Raw genomic sequence first — 22,262 nt, 5'->3', positions numbered from 1 at the left:
ATAAAGAGTCCAGGGCTGTTGTGTTATAAATAAATATCCTTTTATTTTCATAACAACATGTGTGGTGTCCTTTCACTTGGTGTTCAAGGGGTATATGTGATGGTATAACAGCTGGCTTAACACGCCCTCTAGAGTTTAGCCTAAAGACTGCTCTTGTCCATGCTACTAGGATAGCTGGTCTATAAGGTTGACTTACAACCAATCAATAAGGGTTGTTTGGACTGATACATAATGATCACTAGAATAGTGAACACTGCATATCAGGCCAACTTCTCACATACAGAACGACCCACCGGGAGATGGTCCGCTTGTGCACGACCCGACCTTTCTTGGCACCCACGTAGCCAACAAAGAGCAGGTTATCCACCCGGAACGGTTGTGTGCGGCTCAGGTAGAAGGAGAGTGCACGTTTTGAGTCTAGACGGTGGAGCCTCTCTTCCTCACTGGAAGGATGCGGAGGCGGAAAGAAGGTGGGCAAAGTGGTGGTCTGCCCGATGTGGAAGGGCGTGACAACCGTTGGCAAGAAAGAAGGACGGGTCCTTAGAACCACCTTGTCTAGATGAACAGAAAGGAAAGGAGTTTTAGAAGAGCCTGGAGCTCACTCACTCTTCTGGCAGAGGTGATGGCAAACAGGAAAGCAGTCTTTAAGGTGAGAAGACGCAAAGGACAATTGTGAAGCAGCTCAAAGGGAGCGCACATCAAGTAAGTCAACACAAGATTCAAGTCCCACTGGGGCATCATAAACAGAACCGGAGGGAACATGTGTGTAATGCCTTTCAGGAAATGGTTAAGAACCGGGGACCTAAAAAGAAAAGGCTGAACAGGAAGCCGTAGAAAGGCGGAGATGGCAGAAAGATAACCTTTAATAGTGCTCAGTATGGAGCCCCGCTGTGCCAAGGAACAGAAGGACTTCTGAAAGAGGGGCAGAAAGGGGATCCACAGCCTTCGCTGTGCACCAGCCACAAATTTGTGCCACCTACAGGCATATACCGTTTTAGTGGAGGAACGCCTGGCTGCCAAAATCACATCACAGACTTCGGGAGGAAGATCGAAAGCTGTCAATTATTGCCGCTCAATCTCCACGCATGGAGGGGGAGGCTGGATAGGTTCAGGTGGAGGACCATTCCCTGCTGCTGCGAAAGAAAATCCACCCGAAGAGGCAGTCAGATCGGGGGATCGATCGCCATGCTGAGTAGCTCGGGATACCAGTATCTTCGTGCCCAATCCAGAGCCACAAGAATGAATTGGACCCGGTTGCGCCGAATCTTCTTCAGCACTCTGGGCAGAAGTGGTATAGGCGGAAAGGCATACAACAGACTGCAACTCCGCTCGCGACGAAAAGCGTCGCCGAGCGAGTGTCGCCTTGGAAATTCCAACGCGCAGAACTGATGACATTGCGCGTTCTCTTCGGTGGTGAATAGATCTAACCAAGGCTCTCCACACTGCTGAAAGAGACCTTGCGCCACGTCCGTGTTCAGACGCCATTCGTGATCCATCAGGCACTGGCGGCTGAGTTCGTCTGCTCTGGCGTTCAGAGAACCTGCCAGGTGTTGAACCATCAAGGTAATGCCTTGATGTTCCAGTCATGTCCAGAGGGGCAGAGCCGCCTGACATTGGGTCCACGACCCAACCCCGCCCTGTTTGTTGCAATACCACATGGGGCTGGTGTTGTCCGTGAACACCTGCACCACACGTCCCCCGGACAGAGGGAAGTAATGCCTTCAGTGCAAGTCGGATCGCCTGCAGCTCCAAAAGGTTGATGTGTGGAGCCGGGACTTCGCCGGAGACCTCAGGCCTCTGATCTCTGCCTCTCCCAAGTGGCCACCCCATCCCAGGAGGTACGCATCCGTCACCACTGTGTGGTCCGGTTGGGAAAGGGAGAGGGATCTGTCACAGACCCAATCGCGATTTGTGAGCCACCACTGCAACTGCTGAGCAGTGCCCTCCGAGATCTGGACATGATTGGACAGGTTGCCCTGATGCAGTGCCCACTTGAACTTCAGTTCCCACTGCAGAGCCCGCATATGCCTTCTGGCATGTTGCACCAGCAGGATGCAGGAGGCCAAGAGGCCCAGGAGCCGGAGGGTCATCCTGACTGAAACCCGGGATAGAGGCCGAAAGATTGGAATCATAACCTGAATATCCCGGACTCGCTGCTCGGGAGGATAGACTTGAATTAGCGTGGAATCCAGAACCGCTCAGATGAAGGGGAGCTTCTGAGAGGGACTCAGGTGCGACTTCGGCACATTGATGAAGAACCCCAGCAGATTCAGGAGGTCTGCCGTAGTCTGGAGGTGGGAGACGACTGCCTGGGGAGAGTCCGCCTTCAGTAGCCAGTTGTCGAGGTAGGGGAAGACCGACACCCCCAACCGGCACAGATGAGCTGCGACCACCGCCATCACCATCGTGAACACCCGAGGGGCACTGATAAGGCCTAAGGGGAGCACAGCAAACTGAAAATGCTTGTGGCCTACTGTGAACCGCACGTAGCGCCGGTGGGCCGGCAGGACGGGGATGTGAAAATAAGCATCCTGCAAGTCCAACGCCACCAACCAGTCTCCGGGGTCCAGGGCAGCCAGGACCTGAGCCGGAGTCAGCATCTTGAACTTCTCCTTCTGGAGGAAGCGATTGACATCCCGGAGGTCCAAGATGGAGCGCAGGCCCCCCTTGTCCTTTTTGTGGACCAGAAAGTAGTGGCAAAAACAACCACACCCTACTCCCAGACCGGGAACACATTCGATGGCTCCCTTGGCTAGGAGGGCCGAGACTACCTGGCGGAGAAGAGTCAAATGAGCCCCCGACATGTGGTGTTACCGAGGTGGAATGGCCGGGGGGGAGGACAGACAGGGGAGTGCGTAACCTTGGCGGATTATCAGCAGCAACCACTTGTCCGAATTCGTTTTGCGCCAGTGGTGGAGGACCCTGTCACCCACCGGCGTGGGGTGCTCCCTGAAGCTCGGATTAGGAAGGCTTAGATGCGGAAGCAGCGGGGTGGCAGTGGACTGACCCGCGTGCTGGTTACCAGACCCGACCCTATGGAAACCACAGCCACGGCCATGCTGAGGCTGGTCCTGCACCGGCTTGCCGGAAGGGCGTGCTTGGGTACCCCTGCCCTGGCCACTAAAGGAACGAAACCCAGGCGTGGCAGGGTTCTTTGTGGAAAGACCGAAAGACTTGGCCGTGGCCCGAAAGTCTTTAAAGTGCTCCAGGGCATTGTCTGCCTTATCGCCAAAGAGGCTGGAGCCATCAAAGGGCATGTTCATGAGCGAGCTCTGGTCATCGGGTGAGAACCCAGTGGAACACAACCAGGCGTGGCGCTGCAGCGCCACAGTCATGGAAATAGCCCTCCCAACAAATCAGCGGTGTCCAAACCACACGTGATGGCAAACTTCGCCGCATACTTACCTTCCGCAATCGTTTGGGAAAGGACAGCCTGGACCTACTCAAAACACTGAGGCAAGACCTGAGCTACCGAATCCCACACTGCGTGGGAGTAACCTCCCAATAAGCAGGCGGTGTTAACTGACCGCAACCCCAAGCTGGCTAAGGAGAACAACCTCTTGCCAAATTGGTCTAGCCTTTTAGAGTCCTTAACCAGCGGAGCCGTGAGTAAGGCACTGCGACGTCGATGCCTAAATGACCAAGCTCTCCGGTGTTTGGGTGAGTGGTCAAGAAGGCGGGATCGTCAGGCGCCGGGCGATGATGCCCCGCAACGTTTTTATCCACTGGCGCTCCTGTGGCCGGTCGCAACCAAGTGCCTAAAAGGACTTTGGTGAGGCCTCATTTAAAGGGAGCAGAGGCTCTGACGATGCAGACGCCGTCTGGAGCACCTCCGTAAGGAGTTTGGCTTTAAGGGCCACTGCAGGGAGGTCGAGATGGAGAGCCTCCGCAGCCTGACGCAGCACCACGGTGTAGGAAGCTTCCTCCTCCATAGTAGGTTGAGGAGAGGCAAAGCCCGGGTCAGAAGACCCATAAAGCTCACCCGCATCTTCAAGGTCGTCCACCCAATCCTGCTCAGAGTCGCACTGCCGGGCAAGGGGGTCCTCGGAGCAGTCCCAGTCCTCGTCCGGCTCCGGTGTAGAGGGAGTCGTTTGCAGCGGCAGGGCCAGAGCCGGAGAAGGGGCAAGCGGCGTCGGAAACGGCGCCGTCCGGGGCCTAGCCAGAGTCGTATCCCAATTCGGATCCTAGACCTAAACGGAATGGTCCAGGGACAGGGGCGGAAGAAACGGCAGCCAGTGCGGCGCCTGTGGCGGAGCCAAGGGCGGTACAGGGGCCAGTGGCACTGAACCTTGTGGCGCTGGGGCCGGAGGCGCAAGATCCTGTGGCCCCGGGGCTGGCGCCCGTGGCGGAGCCGCCGGGCCAACAGGATCTGGACACAGAACCGCGGGGCCTGAAGGTGCGCCGGCGGGAGCCCAGGGCCTAAAAAGGCAGTCCTCTACAACATGCAATCTCCTTGAAATATAAGCCCCCGACGAATATTTCAACTGGACTAGATCCTCTGAAGTAAAAATATAAAGTCAACATCAGACCAATTATTGAGAAAATATCGGGGAAGCCTTGAAGGTGTCCAAAAGAAGTATCCATTACAACACACTTTCGATTACTTCAAATTAAAATTCTGCACCAAACATACTATGTGCAAATCTAACTAGTTTATTTAGGGGTGATCACAAATATGCATGCTGGACTAGATGTGACATTTATGGTGGGAGTGCCAAAATGTACGAGTTACTTACCTTCGGTAATGATGTATCTGGTAGAGACAATTCTAGCCGCAGATTCCTTAACGTAGAATTATGCCCAGGCGTTAAACTGGACCCGGAAACTTTTTGCTCAGCATCCCTGCGCGCCGGGGGGACGGCATCACGGGGCTCCGCCCAGAAGTCGCCCGCGTATGTGACATCAGCGAGGTCACACAAGTCCAACCCCGGTGCGCCTACGTCAGTTTTCTTCTGAGCAGAAAAAATGGAAAAGAGAATGGTGACAAACATCACCACAAGGAGCAGTGTCCACACTGTAGCACCGGAAAGGCAGGGAAGGAAGAAAGAGCAGAGCACAACCTTGAACAGCCACCCTGCCAGCATGTAGACAACCCCCTCCCCCGGAGATAAGGAACGTAGCAAAATGTCACACAACATGTAGAAGGGCCATGACCCCAATCAAGAATAACGATGGGGCACCAACCCTGCCTCAGTCAGCCCAGGGCTGTAGAGGTCAAGGAGGCCAGTGGACCCCAAAGGGCCCCCTGTCCAAAAGAATTCCCCAATCAGCAGATTAAGGGCACCAAAGCTAGCAGTCCTAGCCAGGTGAAAATAAAACAAAGTCCTGAGGGATCCCCCTTAAACTTAGTTAGGGACCTCCCACAGATGGACACTGTTGGGCACAGCCAAACCTGGGACCTAAGGGCCCCAAACCTGACCTGTCCCTTCCAGTAAGCCAACCAGAGGGACCCAGCCTCCAGCTTTAGGTAGCCAGAGGTTAACCCTGAGAGCACACTGCAACTCAGTCCTGGAAAGAAAGGCATATATGGTGGATAGTGATTGGAGGAAGTTGAGCCCAACATTAGTGGAGCCTCACTTCAGTACTCCATCTCAACACCAGCCTTTTACTTTGCCAAAACACACCACAGGTAGAGATTCCCTATGGTGGAGACCCTCAGATACCCTTAGGGTGAGGGATTGCTTAGTGGACCATGAGATAGGGGGTAACCATGCCAGTGCGGTTACTTCCTTATATGGCCACTTAGGCAATATAGGCTTACCTGGTTAAGGATAGCCTTATCTCCTTTCGTTTGGGGGGGGGGGGGGGGGGGTTGTGTAGGAAGGTGGATATCGGACTATGGTTACCCCCAACTTTTTGCCTAGTGTTTTGCTTGTTTTTGACATAGTTGGCCTGGGATCCTGCTATTCAGGACCCCAGGCTTCCTGCTCTCTCTGTTAAAATGGACTCCATGTACCTTAGGTACATATCTAATTGGTATTGGGTCACTCTTGTAAGTCCTTGTACAGTGTACCATAGGTACCCAGGGCATAAGTGCACCCAAGGCCTACCAGGGGCTGCAGCATGTAATATGCCACCCCTGGCTGGCCATCCAAATCTGACACAACTGGCTGATCAATCAGCTGGGGCAAGATGGTGTAATCACCCTTTGCTGTAGATATAGTATACCTATATCTAAACCTAAAATTGACACATATACGCCTACAAGTCACTCCTATGGCAGGCCTTAACAATCGTGGAGGCAGAGTGCTTGGAATTATGTGAGATGGTGCTCTAGCATGAGCTGAGTCTGTCTGCAGCTTTCGGAACCAAGTCCTTTAGCTGTTTCCATGATAACGCTATACCATATACTCTTAAGTGCATTATAATCCTCGCGGTTATTGCTAACTTTGGCATAGCATTATCAAAACATGTCCAGTAAGGTGTCATACGAATTGGAATACTACCCCCTCGCCAGTTCTGGTGACGGGGGTAGCATTCCATCCTTCTAGAGGGACACGACATGTATGTAACTGTGAACCCCGGTTAAAGTTAACTCGAGCCTCAGCATCACAAAATGGATGCTGCCACCACAGACACAAGTCTGACCTCCTGCTGCTGGCAGTCCTTCCAGCGAGGGAGGCCTGGACAAAGTGTTTCCTGCCTTGGGAGGTGCTAGCACCACCCCAGACAGGATTTTGTGTATTAGGTAGGACAGGCCTGAAAGGAATGAGACATGCCTGGGGCACACAAGGTGCCCTGTGCATACACCGGTTCAAACCAGTTGCTGGGGCACACCAGCCCCATTTCTGGCGCGCAACCGGACAAAGGATAGGGGGTGTAACCACCCCCCTTCCTGGTCCCACCCATAGGAGGGACCTAGTCATAGTACAGCCCCCTTTAGGAGAATAAAGGTAGGAGCTGGTCCCAATGCAAATGAGATTAATCCTGATTTGAAACTCTACAAGAAGAAGCTCTGGACTTCGACGTTCGGCTCCACAGAAGACTGAAGAAATCTCCCTTGTGGCCAAGGAGTGACCACCCTGCACAAGCAGGCACCATCAAGCGTTCCAGCGGTTCACTTTGTCGTCTTCCCGAGTGGATCCAGACTTCAGAGCCCGACGAGACCTGGACTTCCAGACCTCTCCGACCTCTACCTACATCTGCAGCACAGCTGAGATCCGTGGGTGCGACGAGACACGTGGGACCGGCCATCTTGAAGAAACTGCACTTCGCTTCCAGCACGACTTCAGAGGCATCCTCGACTAAGTGCTTTGGGTATTGAGAAGCTCCTGCCCCAAGCAGCTCCTGCACAGAAAATCAGCCCTCCAGCATCCACGAGATCTGCTTGGGGCCCTTTTGCTTGATTGCTGCTCGACGTGTTGTCTGGTCACTTGCCGGCTGGCTAGTGGCCTCCTAGACGACGATCTTTGAAATCCACACCGCTGGTCTGGTTGCTTTAGACTGGCCCTTGCTTCCCTGCAAAGGAGAAGCACCCCGGACCCTCCTGGTCCGCACCAGACGCCTTTTCCACTCACCACCTGGGTTGCCTTTGCCAAGGCCTGTTGACGCCGAATCCGGAACCAACACCGCCGACAGCGAGAGCTTGCGTGGGACAGCTCGTGCCTCCATCCTGGCCGTCCAAGACACCTCCTGGTTCACGTGGCTGCAGAGTCAAGCGTCCACTCTTCACCTGATCGCGACAACAGCATCTGGTTCCTTCCGGGTTCCACTCCAGTCACTGGCTAGTGACTTTGAACATGGTCACCTCTGCTTTCAGGTCTTCATCTTCCTTGATCCACCCTTGGATCACTCCGGACAGCTTCCTCCTGGTCGCCTGCAGCATCTTTCTTCAAGGCTCCATAGACTTCAACGCGGAAACCCGACACACTTTGACACCTATGCACCCGCAGCCCGTGGGTGAGATAACAAGAGCATTTCGGTGTTCAAGGGTAGATTGACTCTCCTAGTGCCCAGATTTCCAGTCGTTTTAGTCCTAACTAGTCAGAACTGTCCGTACTTACCTTTTTCGTAAATTGTACTGTCCATTGACTTTGTTACGCATCTCGTGTGTGAGTTCACACTCTGCACACGAGTTCCGTGGGCCTTACCTAAGGTTAAGGTAGTGTAGTCCCAGCGATCCTACAGCCTCTGGACAGCTCCATTCCTTCTATTGATTTCGGCATTATGCGAAATCCTCCATTACTCGGTTTCTCAGAAAAAAACGTAACACATCCGCCAGCATACCGTCACAGTCCGCTCTCCTGACAGAATGTTTTAAAACCGGCATGCCTTGTCGGTGCGAGCTTAGCTTTATGCACTTCTAATAATCGCCAGACAGCAACACAGTGCACTTACATGCCGCGTGTCCAAAACCCTTCCCAGACACTGCGACCTTATCTCGTTCTTTACAAGCATAGGTTCCATGTCCACCCACATTTATCCGTTATCCTGAATAAAGATTACCGGCTCGGCAGACTTATGCGAAAGAGCGTTTGGTTAAAACAATCCCTCCACGCCGGTATAGCCAATCGGCAGAACAACAGAGTACCCCATTTAACACACAGGCTAGAATCAATGTCAGCTTTTTTCGACCCAGGTTCCTAACTGTGCCCACACTCACCTTCCCGTCGGTACTCCAGACGTCCTTCTGGGCTGTCTTGGGGAGGTACCGACGCGGTGCAGTATCGGGCATTTAAACCAGTTCCCGTTCACGCTTAGCGTGCTGGTCGCGGCAAACGCGTCATTATCCTGCGTCGTGCAAGGACTTCTGAGTATTGTAGTTATATTCATCATTCATCCTCGCCTGGTCAGTACGTCTGGGGGCAGGCTGCACAGTTGCCACAGGGATGGTGGCCTGTGACGGCTGGCATATCCCAGAGCGTCCCCACGGCCCGCGGAATAGTCACCGTAGGTCTTGTATGGACCTTCATGTTTTGTCCTCGTTTGAATGCGAACAGAGGAGGCGGTAGTGTGTCTGTTCCGGTGTTGAGGATGGCCCAGTGTCTCCTAATGATTTTTTGGATCTGATTGAATGGAGTGCAGAATGTGTTCACACACGTAATCCTATCCTGTTTCTGTTTAGGAGGTAACAACTCCAGCAGACTATCTCTATTATTGTTAGAAGCCCTTTTCTTGGACCTGCGAATCAATTGTTTGGGGTACTTTTTCTCTGCTAAATTTGCTTCTAGAGTCTTAGCATGTTTCTCAAAGGCGGATTTGGTGGAGCAATTCCGCTGTATTCTCAGGAATTGCCCATAGGGCAAATTATCCCAGAGTGCTTTCGGGTGACAGCTTTGATAGCTCAGTAGAGAGTTTCTGGCCATAGGCTTACGGTATAGCTCTGATTGCAAGCCAGTTGGTGTAGAGGTAATCAAAAGGTCCAGAAATGCTATCTGTTTGTGGTATTCGATGGTGAACTTTAGAAACTGGTTTCTCCCATTCAACCATAAATGGAAGTTCATCAGGTCCTCCACTGTACCTCGCCAAACGACCAGCACGTCATCTATGTAACGTTTCCAAAGGCGCAGACACCCAAGGTAGGGGTTGGTGTCTGTGAGGATGTGATCTTGTTCAAACCTGTGGACGTACAAATTTGCGAGACTAGGGGCAAAAACGCTGCCCATACTAGTCCCGCTAATCTGCAGGTAGACACAGTCCTCAAACTGAAATTTTTTTCCAGTCATTGCCAGTGATGCCAGGGTCATAATTAGAGTGACTGGTGTGATAGAGTGAAGATCCCTAGTTGATAACAGACTTTCCACGACTTCCAATGTTTCGGTCTGGGGTATAGATGTATAAAGACTCTATACGTCAAAAGATACAAGTAGATCTAGATCACTGTCATACTCAACATCTGGTAGAATCCTGAGCACATCTTTGGTGTCTTTCAAAAAGGTAGGCATCTCCCTCACCATTGGTTTGAAGAAGAAGTCAACGAAAGTGGACGTCTCAAAATTGCGGTCAAAAAGTGACCAAGGTACGTGCTCAATCCGGATCTGCGCTTGCTGGCGCGGGAAAAGAAAGAACGGACAGCGCGCATGGGTGGCGCCTAAGTACTCTCTGGGACGTCATCTCTGCGCTGACGACGCCAGTGACGGACGCGGAGCCGCAGGACGCCACCTACTGACTCGTAGGGGTACTGCTAAGCAAAAACTTTCCGGGTCCAGTCTGACGCCTGTGGATATTCTAAGGTAAGGAATCTATCACTAATATGTCTCTTTGATATATCGATTTTTTTTATAGGCAAGTTAAATGTTCACTTAAATGCGCCCTTACGCAGCAATGCTTTCCTATGGGAAAAGAAGGCATATGTTGCATACAGGTATTTACAGTCAGTTTCAATGGGTCTCTTTCTTGACTTAAAGTCCTAGAGGAGCAAGGTCCAAAGCAGTTAGTTGTTACCTGCTCTGGGGTGTCCGGGTGCAGAGGTGCTCGTCTGGTTGCTAGCTTTGCCCGTTACACCAGTGAAAAGAAGGGGAGCCATCTTAAAACAGGCTGCAGAGGGGAAGTTGGGGACAAGTCAGTGAGCTCCCAACTTGGGGCTCGGGTCACAAGGGTCCTGGAATCATAGTCGGTTCGTCAGTACCCGGGCTGGGGTGCACAGTAGATAGGTCGGCTGGGCTTGGTGTGTCCATGGTCTTCATGGCTGTATTGCCAGTTGAAGGGTGCAACATTTGGACAGTTGGGCCACTTTGGAAGAAGGTCTCTGCGGCGCTGATGCCCCTCAACGGCTGTTTGGTCTTGGTGCTGTTAGAATCTTGACTGGACTTAAACAGGCCTTGGTTGCTGCAAGAGGTCTGGTACCCCGTGTACTGGTGCTGTGTGGCTCGGGTTGGTGCTGTGTCCTCTCCCTTGGTGGAGGGACATATCAGACCTTTAGTAGTATAAGTACCTCTTGCTGAAAGGCTGATGCGCCAGGTTAGCCGGGGAACGGCAACATGGTGGACCGGACTCTGCTTTTTCGGTGCCTGCGGATTGCAGGGGAGTAGCGCCTCTGGTCCATGGGAGATTGCTGGCAATTTGTCAAGGGCTGGTGACACGTGGCAGATGTTCATCTGCAGGATGAGTCATTTGGCCAAGATTGTCAAGATTGGTCCAGTCAGGCAGGGTTTGGTGCCAAAAGGCCACAGCAGTCTTCAGTTCTTGTTTTATCACGTCTGTTCTCTGTCCCCTTCTTAAGGATACATCAAATCTGAGATCCTGGCATCAGGGGTGCCACCTAAATACTCAAATTAGGGGTGTTCAGGGGAGTAACAGATAGTAGCCAATAGGCCACTTAGCTTTAGGGTGACTACATCCCCTATACGGACACTTCCTGTGGGGAGTGGGAATAATCCTGACCCAGTGAGCCTAATTCCACCAAAAACCAAGATGGTGGAATTCAAGTTTTCGTGTTCACATCAAGTAGTTCATCTTAATGGTGGAACTAGCCTAATGGGGAACACGCCTTCTGACTAGCTAATTTCCCGTCTGTTCTGGTGCCATATGTGCCACATGGCAGGGAGTGGCATCTGAGAAGTCTGGGGGAAGTGGAGCCTTTGAAGCCTCCTACCTTGATATGCTGATCACTTTGCCATCTTGCTTGGAGAAGGGTGACAAAACCTCCAGCTGGGGCAGGCGCTGTTTATGTCGACAGAGATCGCGGGCTCTCACCTGCGGGGATCAGAAACCTGTCTGTGGTAGCAGGCTGGTTCAGCCATTACACTAGTTGTTGGTAGGTTTTCAGGGGGCACCTCTAAGTTGCCATCTGGGTTAAATCCATCACTGGAAACAGTGTAGTTTATTAATAGGAGATGTTTGATACCAAACATCTTGGGTTTCAGTGAAGCCATCATGTAGTTGGGGAACTCGTAATTTCCAGTGTCCAACATATGTACATAAAATACTTCCCTGTTCACTTGTGATATCTAAGAATGGAAAGACATTTACGGGCCATATCTGCTCATGCAGATATGTCAATACATGTAGTATAGGGCCCCCTGGCTTGGAGCTGTAAGGCCTGCTGTAGGTGTGACTTCCCTATACTGCATGTAGTGCCTGCAGGCATGGTACACAGAAGTTGCGTTTCATGTCTTCCACTTTTATCTGCACCATGTCACTCAGAGTGTGCCAAGAGGTCCCTTAAGGTGGCACAATACATGCTGCAGGCCTCAGGGACCCTCTTTAGTATTACAAAAAAATTAAATAAAGAGACATTATTGTTAGGTGACCATGTTAATGAAAACATACCAATTCATCCATTATAGTTATATCAAGTAACTATAACTTGTGCCCTAAAGTAAATATAAATCACACCCTCGCTATGCACTGCTAATTACCTCACACATGAAATGTGCGATGACATTATTTATAACATCACTGCAACATCTGAAATGACAACATTGATGACAACACAGTGCATAGGGTACTGTATACACTGTTTTCCTAATGTCAATTTTGCTAAATATGGTTATAAATTCAAATTTGACCTTTGCACTGTAGTAATAAATGCGTGTTTATTAGTGCAGTTCCTTTAAATAATGTGTTACTGGGTCATATTTAGTTTCATGACATATATAAAAAGTTAGAACTATAAATATACATATATATTTTTTCTGTGAAAAAGCCACAATTAAACTTGAACTATGGTTCAGGCTCAAACATAAAAACCCACTGAAATTCTCCGGTTATGTTTACCAATTAACACAACACATGCTAGAACATGCGCCTGCGCCATGTTGTCCTCTTGGTTTTGTTTGTTTTATTGGAAAATTGGTCTTTTAAGCATGTTGTGTGCGCTGTTAAAAATTACTGTTGAAATTCAGTTAATTTCCATAGTTGAGCTAGAACCTTATACTGTTTATAACTGATTTTTCGTCAGTGAATTTCATTTTTTATGTTACTTAATTTCAAACGCTGCTATGCATGGCCTGTGGCCTTTTTGCCATGCACTAGTGGGTGGTGTTCCCCAGGACACATGGCTTTTGGTCATGCGCAGGTGTTGGCTGCAGAGACTGGCTGGAGGCCAGGCGAGCCATGCAACCCACTGCAGGAAGCTAAGCCTTACCACCAACCTGTCGCGGTCATGGATGTTGTTGGCCGATAGAACATGGCCTTTGTCCTGTCTTCTTTTGTTCTTTTTGGACAAAAGGTGCTGGTGGGAACATGTGGATTAGTCCTTTTAAGAAATGAAGGGTATTTAAATAGATTGCTGATCTGGCAAACGAATAAAGGCCTAAAGATAACCCTTTAAAGTTGCCACAGCAAGACCTTGCTGTGCTAAGGAATGACAAAACAACAGAATATCCATCAACTATGTATTCAAAGGTTGAATGCTACTGGAGCAACACCAGATAACACTCTTCCAGTGTCCTGAATAAACACTTGCCAGCCAGGCCTGAACGCCTGGCTGCCAAGATGACACCAATCACTTTGGAAGAGAGATTGAAAACCATCAACTATGGCCGTTCAATCTCCACACATGAAGGTGTAGGTTGTTCACGTCACTACCCCATGCCACCTTTTTTGCTGCAGTACCACCTGGTGGTCGCGCTGCCTATAAACACCTGTACCCGTTTGCCTGTACTTGATGGTCGAGAGGAATGCCTACAGTGCCAAGCAAATTGCTTGCAACTCTTGCAACTTGATGTGGAAACGAGACTCCACGAGAGACCAGAGTCCTCTGTTCTCTACCTCTCCAAGATGACCTCCCCAACCCAGCAATGTTGTCCATCACAACTGTTAGGTGAGGTACGAAGAGAGGTCTGCCGCCAGTCCATTGTGGTCTAGCACCCACCACTGCAGCTCTTTGAATTTCTTTAAAGTTCTGCGACAGCAAGTTTGGCTTTGCGGTCGTGGATGGCCTTTTTGTTCATTCTGCTAAGCAATAACACAATGGCAAGTTGTGCTTGGAGCCGAGACACCAGAGGCAGATTTCATGGGTGTCTGTCAGGGACAATTGGCAGTTACAGTCCCTGCATGGTCTGAACCATGTGGTTTTATGTGGGGACACATCCCTAGTACACTAGAAAATCTAAGGGTTGACGGGCCTCAGTGGAGATTTCCAATGCAGCGCCGGATGCAAAAGAAAGGAAATGACATCAGCACGCAGAGATGGAGCAGATATCATGGCCCAGATGTCACATCTGGGATAGGACAGACCCACGGAGCCTGAGAATGCCATTTATTGACGCTGAGGGAATTACTATCAAAATTCTCTGGATCCAGTTTGGCACTTGGGGAAATCCAAAAGGTATGGAATCTGCGGATAGAAGTCTCTGTGAGAAAGAAAGGCCCACTTGTGTCTTCAGGAGGTAATGTAATGTAATGTAATTTGACTTATATAGCGCACAAATCACCCGAAGGTCTCAGGGCGCTTGCTTAGGGAACCCGTCCTGGTATTCCCTTGTGAGATACCCCCGGCAGGGTATCCACAAGGTGAAAGCCAGGCATCCCGCCGCGAGGGGCCGTAGTGGAGATTAAGCAAGCTATTGCCCAGAGTCGCAGAGTGTGACCCCGTGAGTTGAGTAGGCACCGGCACGAGAATTAACGAGTCCGTGGAATTTTGAGCCCGAGACCCTGCCGCGTCGGGAATCGAACCCTGGTCCACGGCCGCTCTCAGCCTCCGGGTCTGCCGCCTCTAACCACTGAGCCACACTTCTCCACTCCAGGAGGTAAGTTGTTCATAAAATATGTTAATTTAAAGGTTCAAAATTTACAATCCATTGCTGGAATTTCAACTTGTGACATGCAGATTCAGTCAGATGTCAATAGTGAGTAATTTATTCACTCAGTAATTCTACCTAGATTTGTGTTCTAAATATATCTTCAAGGGTTGCTATTCTTCAGAGCTGAATGCGACCTGTGTCGGATATATCAACTGCTATCCTCTATTCTGCAATTCAACGCTTTTCCTGTGTCATTTGCAATGACATTACGTTTCATTTCACAGAGGCTCACTTTCTCAGGCTTGGTACATTTTCTTTTTATGCCCCCATTTGCCAGTGGTCTTCATTTCCAACATCTCTGCCTTCAAAACAAGCTCTAGAGTTGGAATGATGGTGTCCATTGCAACTGCAAGTCTCCATGTGAACATAATATGAAGCATTCATTATTTTCTGAATGCAAACTCAGGTCATATTTGCTTGAAGCCTTCCTCATGAAACATACCCCTATCAGGTAAGCCTTTAGGAGTTGTGTCCCATCCATTATCACCATGCACATATACTGCCTCTTCAAGCACCTCCTCTCCTGTATCCTAATGCAACTTTCTATTCAGATACTTGCCTCCCCCTCAGTCATGGAAAAACAAAAAAGTGCTGAGTGGATTGCTAGAATTAATTTCATCCACTGGTAATTACTCTGGCCCACTATACAGTCCATTGTTTCCTTGCTCACGTTGTCACCTCAGACTGGAATAAATCACATGCAAACTAGCTTCAAAGCTGCAGTAACAGGTACAGTCTAGCCCGAATCGTAGGCCAGGCCTCCTTCAAGTGGGAACACAAACAACCCCAGACAGATTACGTTTTACTTGGGTATGCCCAGATCCTTGGCTTGCTGTACCACAGGATTCAATCTATACCTTAATATCAAGGCTGAAAGCAATCTGGGGTTGCTCGTGTTCCCTTCGGGATAGGGGGCCATCTGGCAGTTTTGATAGACTGTTCCCATGAAGAGCAAGGTCAATACTGATTTGGATAAGGCGGGTCTCTATCTAAAGTGGCACGGTGGATGAAAAAACAATGGGTTGGAATGCTACCCAGAGCGTCTGCCACTGGTTTACACTATTTGCAAGCCTTCCCCAATCACTTTATGTAACTTTTATGAGAAACAATGATTTTGAGAAGAGTGGAGACTTGAGCATATTAGGCTGTCTCGATATTCACATGCAAGGTGGCCCAGGTATTTGCAGAGTGTAGGTTAATTTGAACAGGGTCCTGGAATTATTGCTCAGTTCATGAACCATTCTATGCAAGAATTTTAACAAATTGAGGGGAATATTTACAATTGTCTGGTAAGTGGTAGAAGATCTTACCCCATGGGTGCAGTTGTCACTTTTCCTCCTATTACTGATGTTTATGCTGAGGGGCCTATGGAATTTCCCCCTAGGATGACCTGAGTAAATGCGACTAATTATTTTACAAGAAAGTGCCCTGAGCTCTTTTTAGTGTCTGTCTCCACAGGTGGTGATCACTTTCGATGTTGCATTGATTGAACATGTATTTCAAGCATTTATTTAATCAAAGAACTAACCAGAGCCAGATTATCTTATTACCATAAAGGCATATTTTAACTACACACTTTTACATTAGGACTGAGTTCTGCCTCTATGTTAAAATAGTATTGAAGATGCCAGCGGAAGACAGATTTAGCTCTATGGACTATAGAACATTAGAGAATACATTATTTCAGGAATGTTTTGTAGGTAGCTATGCCATTTGATCTTACTCAAATTATTCACACCATCAACCTCACACAACTGCTAATCTGTCTGAGCTCTTGCTGAATAGTGGGACTTTTATTTTTTGTATTACAATCGTGGAGTCTTTGCTCAGGCCATTACATTCAACACATATTAAGGTTTTAGAAAAAAGAATACCAAAAAGGGGAAATAGAAGGAAAACGAATAAGAGTGGTGTAGAGTTTTTAAGGCGCATTCTAAAGAAACATTTTACGTGGCACACTGTTTACATGGTGAGCTAAAATGCAACTCTGTCTTGTGTAATCAAAAAACAACTGAATCAATCACAATGTGTACAGACTAAATAAAAAATCCCTGTAAGAGTCTTACTACTTTTAAGTTTCACCTTTTATGAATGAATCTTCTTTATTGCCCTTTACAAAGAAGCAGAAACAACACAACAAGCGCCTACAACCTTGTGTCCAGCTTGTAACTGTCAATCAATACTCTATTTTGTGACCCAACCCACACCCACCCAACCCCATCCAAAGCTTATATTAAAATGAAAGAAAATAGACCATAGAGAAAGGAGGACTGTATCATTTGTATTCACTATCTGCAAAATCCAAACCCTTTCCGGGTCTCCGTAAGGCCAATGGACTCTACTGAATGCCTTTTCCACTTTCACAGTGAACAGGTGGGCTTTATTTGCAGATCTGTATCAATAAGATGCAATATCCTCTTGGTGTTGCCCGTGCAATTTACCTCAGGGATGAATCCCGACTGGTCTGGGTCAATCAGGAACCGCATTGCCCCCCCTATAAGGGTGGAGTCTAACACCCAGTATGCTTGTAAATAGCTTAGTGTTTAAGTTTACAAGTGATAGAGGCCTGTAGGAGCCACACTGGGAGGAATCCTTCTTGACAGGAATGAGCAATAATAAAAAATTGAACAGCACTTTATAGGAATAGAACACTCCCACATATTACCGAATATAAGTAGAAAAGTAAAGATTTTAGCTTCAAAGTGTACCCATATATGGAAACATGAATGTATCTTATATCATTATACCTTGGGAACTCTCCAGTTCTGGCATGGAGTCTGAGGGAATGGGGTTCAATATCGGTCATTTAAATTCTCACTCAAAGTACGCAATATTTACTCTATTTAAGCACCTGTGTCATTTCAGTCTTATAAGACACCTAAAATAATTTAATCCATACCCATCTGCCATAATATAGCATATATAATTTGAAAACTCCAAGACATGTATCTAGGTTAAAACGTTCAGGTTAGTAAGACAACACTATGCCTTAACTAGTCTAGGACACATATACTTTCTTACCTTGCAAATGGGGCATGACATGAATCCAAACGTTATCCTTGGACCAAGCCATCTATTTTCAAGTACTCTGCGACAGCATTGCAAGTGGAACACATGGCTGCAGTCCAGCTGGAAGAAAAGAAGTGCACATAAAAAGATAAATGAAAGTAACCAAGTCTCTCTCCCCAGTTTATATCCCCATGGGACAGCTCTTTAGATTTCAATTTTATCTAATAAGTCGCCTCATGTCGAGTAAACAAGGCTTTGAGACCGGAATGGAATTAACTGTGTTTTCAATTGGCTGGTAATGGGCTATATACCCGTACATATTCCTGGTTTGGCATGGGAAAGCTCATGCTGAAAAAAATGCAAGTGAAGCCACGATGCATGTTATTAATACCTGAAAATCTGAATATTGTTTTAAGAAACAAATATATACATGCACAAAATAGATTGCACCTGGATCTGTATGCATTTAAGGAGACCAGCATGGTCTTGTGCATCTCCCACACAGACGTCCTTACTCTCCCAACAGTTTTGAAGGGGTGTCTGTAACTCAACGCTGGACATGCTGACTTCCATCGCCACACATTAAAGACACTGGTTTATATGTGTGGGTGAGTCATGCAAGAATATGCACACTTCCAACTCCACATGAAGAAATAGCAAAAATAAATTACAGACATACCCTGGGGATCAGTCTATCTATGTCTTGCTTTGAGACCATCTATAAACACACACATTATATATTATCAATCTCCTCCTAAATGCATGTCTCCAACAGACCAAGGTAGGGGGAAAGCTTCAGCCATGAGATACCAGATTTTTCATTTTTTCACAGCAAAAGCTGTTCTCCAGCAGCAATACAGTATGGCTTGGTAGTCAAAACATGGCAAGCTAGCAATTATGGTGGATTAATTTCTAACAAACTTGATTACACAGTCTCCTGGTTTGAGCAGCTTTTGGAACGCAGATTTCATTGTAAGGAGATGTGGCTGTGTATGTATATACCATGAGGGACTATACATCCCATAATGCACCAGAAAGAACATTGCACTAAGCACAACCCACTAAGGCTAAGAATGGAAATAAAAGAAGCTGCAATGTGAGCCAATGATGACATGTTTATTCAGCAGCCCTGGAAGAAGAGGAATGGAACCTCGAAACGCGTCTGCACAAAGCACTGAATATCGGAACATTAAGACAAGCTGCATTCCAATGCCTGAATGGTGAGAGTGCTGTTGTGTGCCTTCTTGAATGCTCACGGACACCTTTGTTTTAATATTATATATATATATATATATATATATATATATTGTTAGACCTGGCACCTTGGCGTGAGTCTCCCTTCCACTTTTTGCTGATGTGCCTCCGATGTTTTGCTGGTTTTCCGATACTCAGGGCACTGCGCCACGGCTGACCCGTGCCGCAGTGCAAGTGCTCCCTACTGTAAATTGTACATGCGATTGGTATCCATGATTGGTTCTTGGATCTACTGTTAGTCCCTAGTAACGCGCACTAGAGAGTGCCGGGGCTTGTAGATGCCAATACTGCTGGTGGGCCTGCAGCGCTGATTGCGCCACCCACCGAAGCAGCCGTAAAGATGTGTCTGGGGACTGCGACCGCAGAACCCGCGTGCGGTCTCGTACTGTCACGCTAGCTGGGCAAGTGCACCCACTTGCCAGCCCCGAACCTTCCCTTGACTACATATTAGTCACCCCTATGGTAGGCCTGCGGGCAGGGTGCGTGGTAGGTGTAAGGTAGGACAAGCCCTGATGTGTGTGGCATGTCCTAGTAGTGACTTACAACCAAAACCGTGTTTCACTATTGAAGGCTACCTGCTCCATTAGGCCAGACTGAGCTGCTGGAGTTATTACACCCTATAATCCCAGCAGGCTCAAGGAGCATGGTAGCGAGTCATGTTTAGTATGCCTGAACTCAGGATGATAAAATATTTCTTTTAGTAAAGTTTATTTTAGTATCCTGGATTTGCAAATGCTACTTTTAGAAAGTTAGCCTTTGCTTGCCTAACCATTTCAGCCCGCCTCTGCTGGTATGTGTATCTGACTGTCTGGGACGTGTGAGTGACAGGGCTGGGAGGATGACAGGTGGTGAATGCGCAGATTACACCTTGGTGGGAGGTAGGAGTGGCTCTTGACTCTGGATCTTGCTGTGCTCTGCCACCACAATGCTGGCTCCACCCTCCTGGGGAGCGTCGGATGACTCAGCCGACACCTGGCCCAGGAAGGGCGAAGCCCCATCAACAAGGTACTCTGGCTGCACCTGTCCGCACAATGCTGGCTCCACCTCCTGTGGGGCGTCTGATGCGCCTGCCCCTCACACTGAAAGCAGAAGCCGGAGTACACCCGCCAGGCTACTCAAGGACTGAGAGTGGCTATGCAAAGGCCCCCCTGGCCTGCGAGAACAAAAGAAATGCCATATAAAAGAAGGAGCCCTGCTCCTTGAAAATTAGATCCTGTTTGGGCTACAGAAGAAACTCTGCCCGACGAGAAGGACCGGGAAGGACAAGGAAGAGTGCTGTCTCTTGCCTGTGTCTGGTGCCTTGCTGCCGAAGGAGAGGAAAAAGGAAAGACTACGAAAAGACTTTTGCTTTACAAGACTTTGTGCCGAACTCTGCTAAAAGATCTCCAAGGGCTTGAAACTGAACTTGCCCCCTGACCAGCGCCCCAGGACCAGTGGGCGCTACACTCTGAAGAAAGCAACTGCGTGTGCTGCTCCTCGTGGCAGTACCGACGGAGGAATCTCCTCCAAGGCAACGACATCCACCGCTGGCCCGAACACCGTGACCGCAACTGCACCGGGAGCCCGAGAGCAAAGCGAAGGAGGACCCGTCCGGTCCGAGCTCTCGAGTTGACTGCGCAACGAGCAGCCAATCCACTTGCAAAGACAGACAGTCGCCCTGTGAGTCCCCCCTAGGTCGGTACCTTGCCCGACAGCCAGCTGTGAGCGCACAGCTGCACCGGCACTTGGCTGGGTACGTCCTGCACTTGAGGACCGTACTGCCACTTGCCGCCACCACGCAACCGCCGCCTCCAGGGTTGGAGCGGACGACGAGGAAAGGACCCTGCCGCCACAGAACACCGCTGCCCCGGATGACCCGTGAACTGCTCGGCTGAGAGCCGCAACGAACAGCGACCCCGGGAAGGCAACGCGACGTGGGACAGATCCCCTGGGAGCCGCCTGCTCCACAAGAACTTTGTTGAACTGGGCAGAAGGCCCTAAAGAACTCTTATTGCTAGAACGATCTGTGGCAACTTGAACTAAGTAACTTGGAACCGCTATTTGAAAGTCTGATAACTGTATTCGTAAGCCTGCTTGAAGTCTATATAAAGATATATATTTTTACAGAATACAGTCTGGTCTCATTGTGTGGTGGGTTGGTTGTTACGGTATACTATTGCAAGTGTTTAACCCTATGTGCCCCAAAGATTAGCCTACGACTGCTTAAGCCACACTACCTAGAGGGTAAGCAGAGGTTGTCTGGAAGGTAACCCTCAGCCCTGACGAGGAAGAGAGAGTCCCTGCTTGTCGCTAGTGTTGCACTGCGCCAACTAGAGCCTCCCCCTTCCTATATATATATATATATATATATATATATATTGTCCACAGCTCCCTCACAGGAAACAAATGGGTCGCACTCCACGGGTATTCTTTTTTGCAGTTTTTTTTATTTTTTAAATTACATTCCACAGGCAGATGTTCCGATCTACGCGTTTCGGTATTACAAATACCTTGCTCACGATCAACCGTTCTCTGAACTGCCCCTTCAAGATATACCACAATACAATGTATTCCATACATCACTTCCTGTTAGGGGTGTGTCAGAGCCTCTAAGCTTTATGGGACATGTAGTTTTTTTACCAAAGTGTCAATATTACTTCATATTGCCCAATTTTTTTACAATTTACATTTCATTAAATCTAATTAAAGATGTTGTAATCTGCTGGTGGTATTAGAATCCCTCTAGTGGGATGTGGTGACAGATTTAACTCCGTTTATCTCTAGGCGGCTGCATTATCTGTTTCTAATATTTTCCCTCTGGTGGGATGACATTGTGTACGTGGGAATCATATAATTAAAATCCAGCATTTTTGCTATCATTGATTTCTGATTATAGATATATTCTCACATAGTATGAGTTTACTATCACAGATTCCCCATCATATTGTGACTTCATCATTCTAACAACCGCTAGGGTAAATTAACCATGATGGTGTCCCAGGTTCATCCTTACTTGTTTCTTTTGTACCTATTAACACCAGTCAAACAGAATTGAGTATATATCGGGCATTACATAAATTAACAAAAAGAGAAGTTTTCATAAATGTATGTAAAGTTCTTCAGATTGATTCAGCCCGTGAGGCGTTAAGGTTCGTAGGTTTAGGATATGGCGGGATTCCTTTTGTCTTAAAAGCCTTTCTCTGTCTCCTCCTCGCTCTTTCTTGGGGACACTTTCCAGACCAAAGAATTTTAGTTGGCTCCAGTCACTCTGATGATACAGTTCCATGTGCTTGGCTATTGCATTAGCTTTGTCTTTGTGGATGGTGGCACGCA

The 22,262-nt window shown here is 48.4% G+C and overlaps 1 protein-coding gene across 12 annotated transcripts in view; it reads right to left on the bottom strand.

The window, feature by feature from the left end:
* The window catches only part of MYCBP2 (MYC binding protein 2), a 2,065,574-nt gene that overhangs the window by 139,659 nt on the left and 1,903,653 nt on the right, over positions 1-22,262 (bottom strand). For all 12 annotated transcript variants that reach the window (XM_086934832.1, XM_086934837.1, XM_086934835.1 and 9 more), the window contains one exon: positions 17,709-17,816. In XM_086934832.1, the coding sequence (XP_086790958.1) occupies positions 17,709-17,816 (108 nt within the window). The remainder of the gene's footprint in view (positions 1-17,708; positions 17,817-22,262) is intronic.

This window comes from Lissotriton vulgaris, chromosome 8 (assembly GCF_964263255.1).
Source record: "Lissotriton vulgaris chromosome 8, aLisVul1.2, whole genome shotgun sequence".
In the NCBI taxonomy this organism is placed as follows: domain Eukaryota; kingdom Metazoa; phylum Chordata; class Amphibia; order Caudata; family Salamandridae; genus Lissotriton; species Lissotriton vulgaris.
Note: the sequence above shows the minus strand (reverse complement) of the source record. Positions and strands in the feature narration are given on the sequence as shown.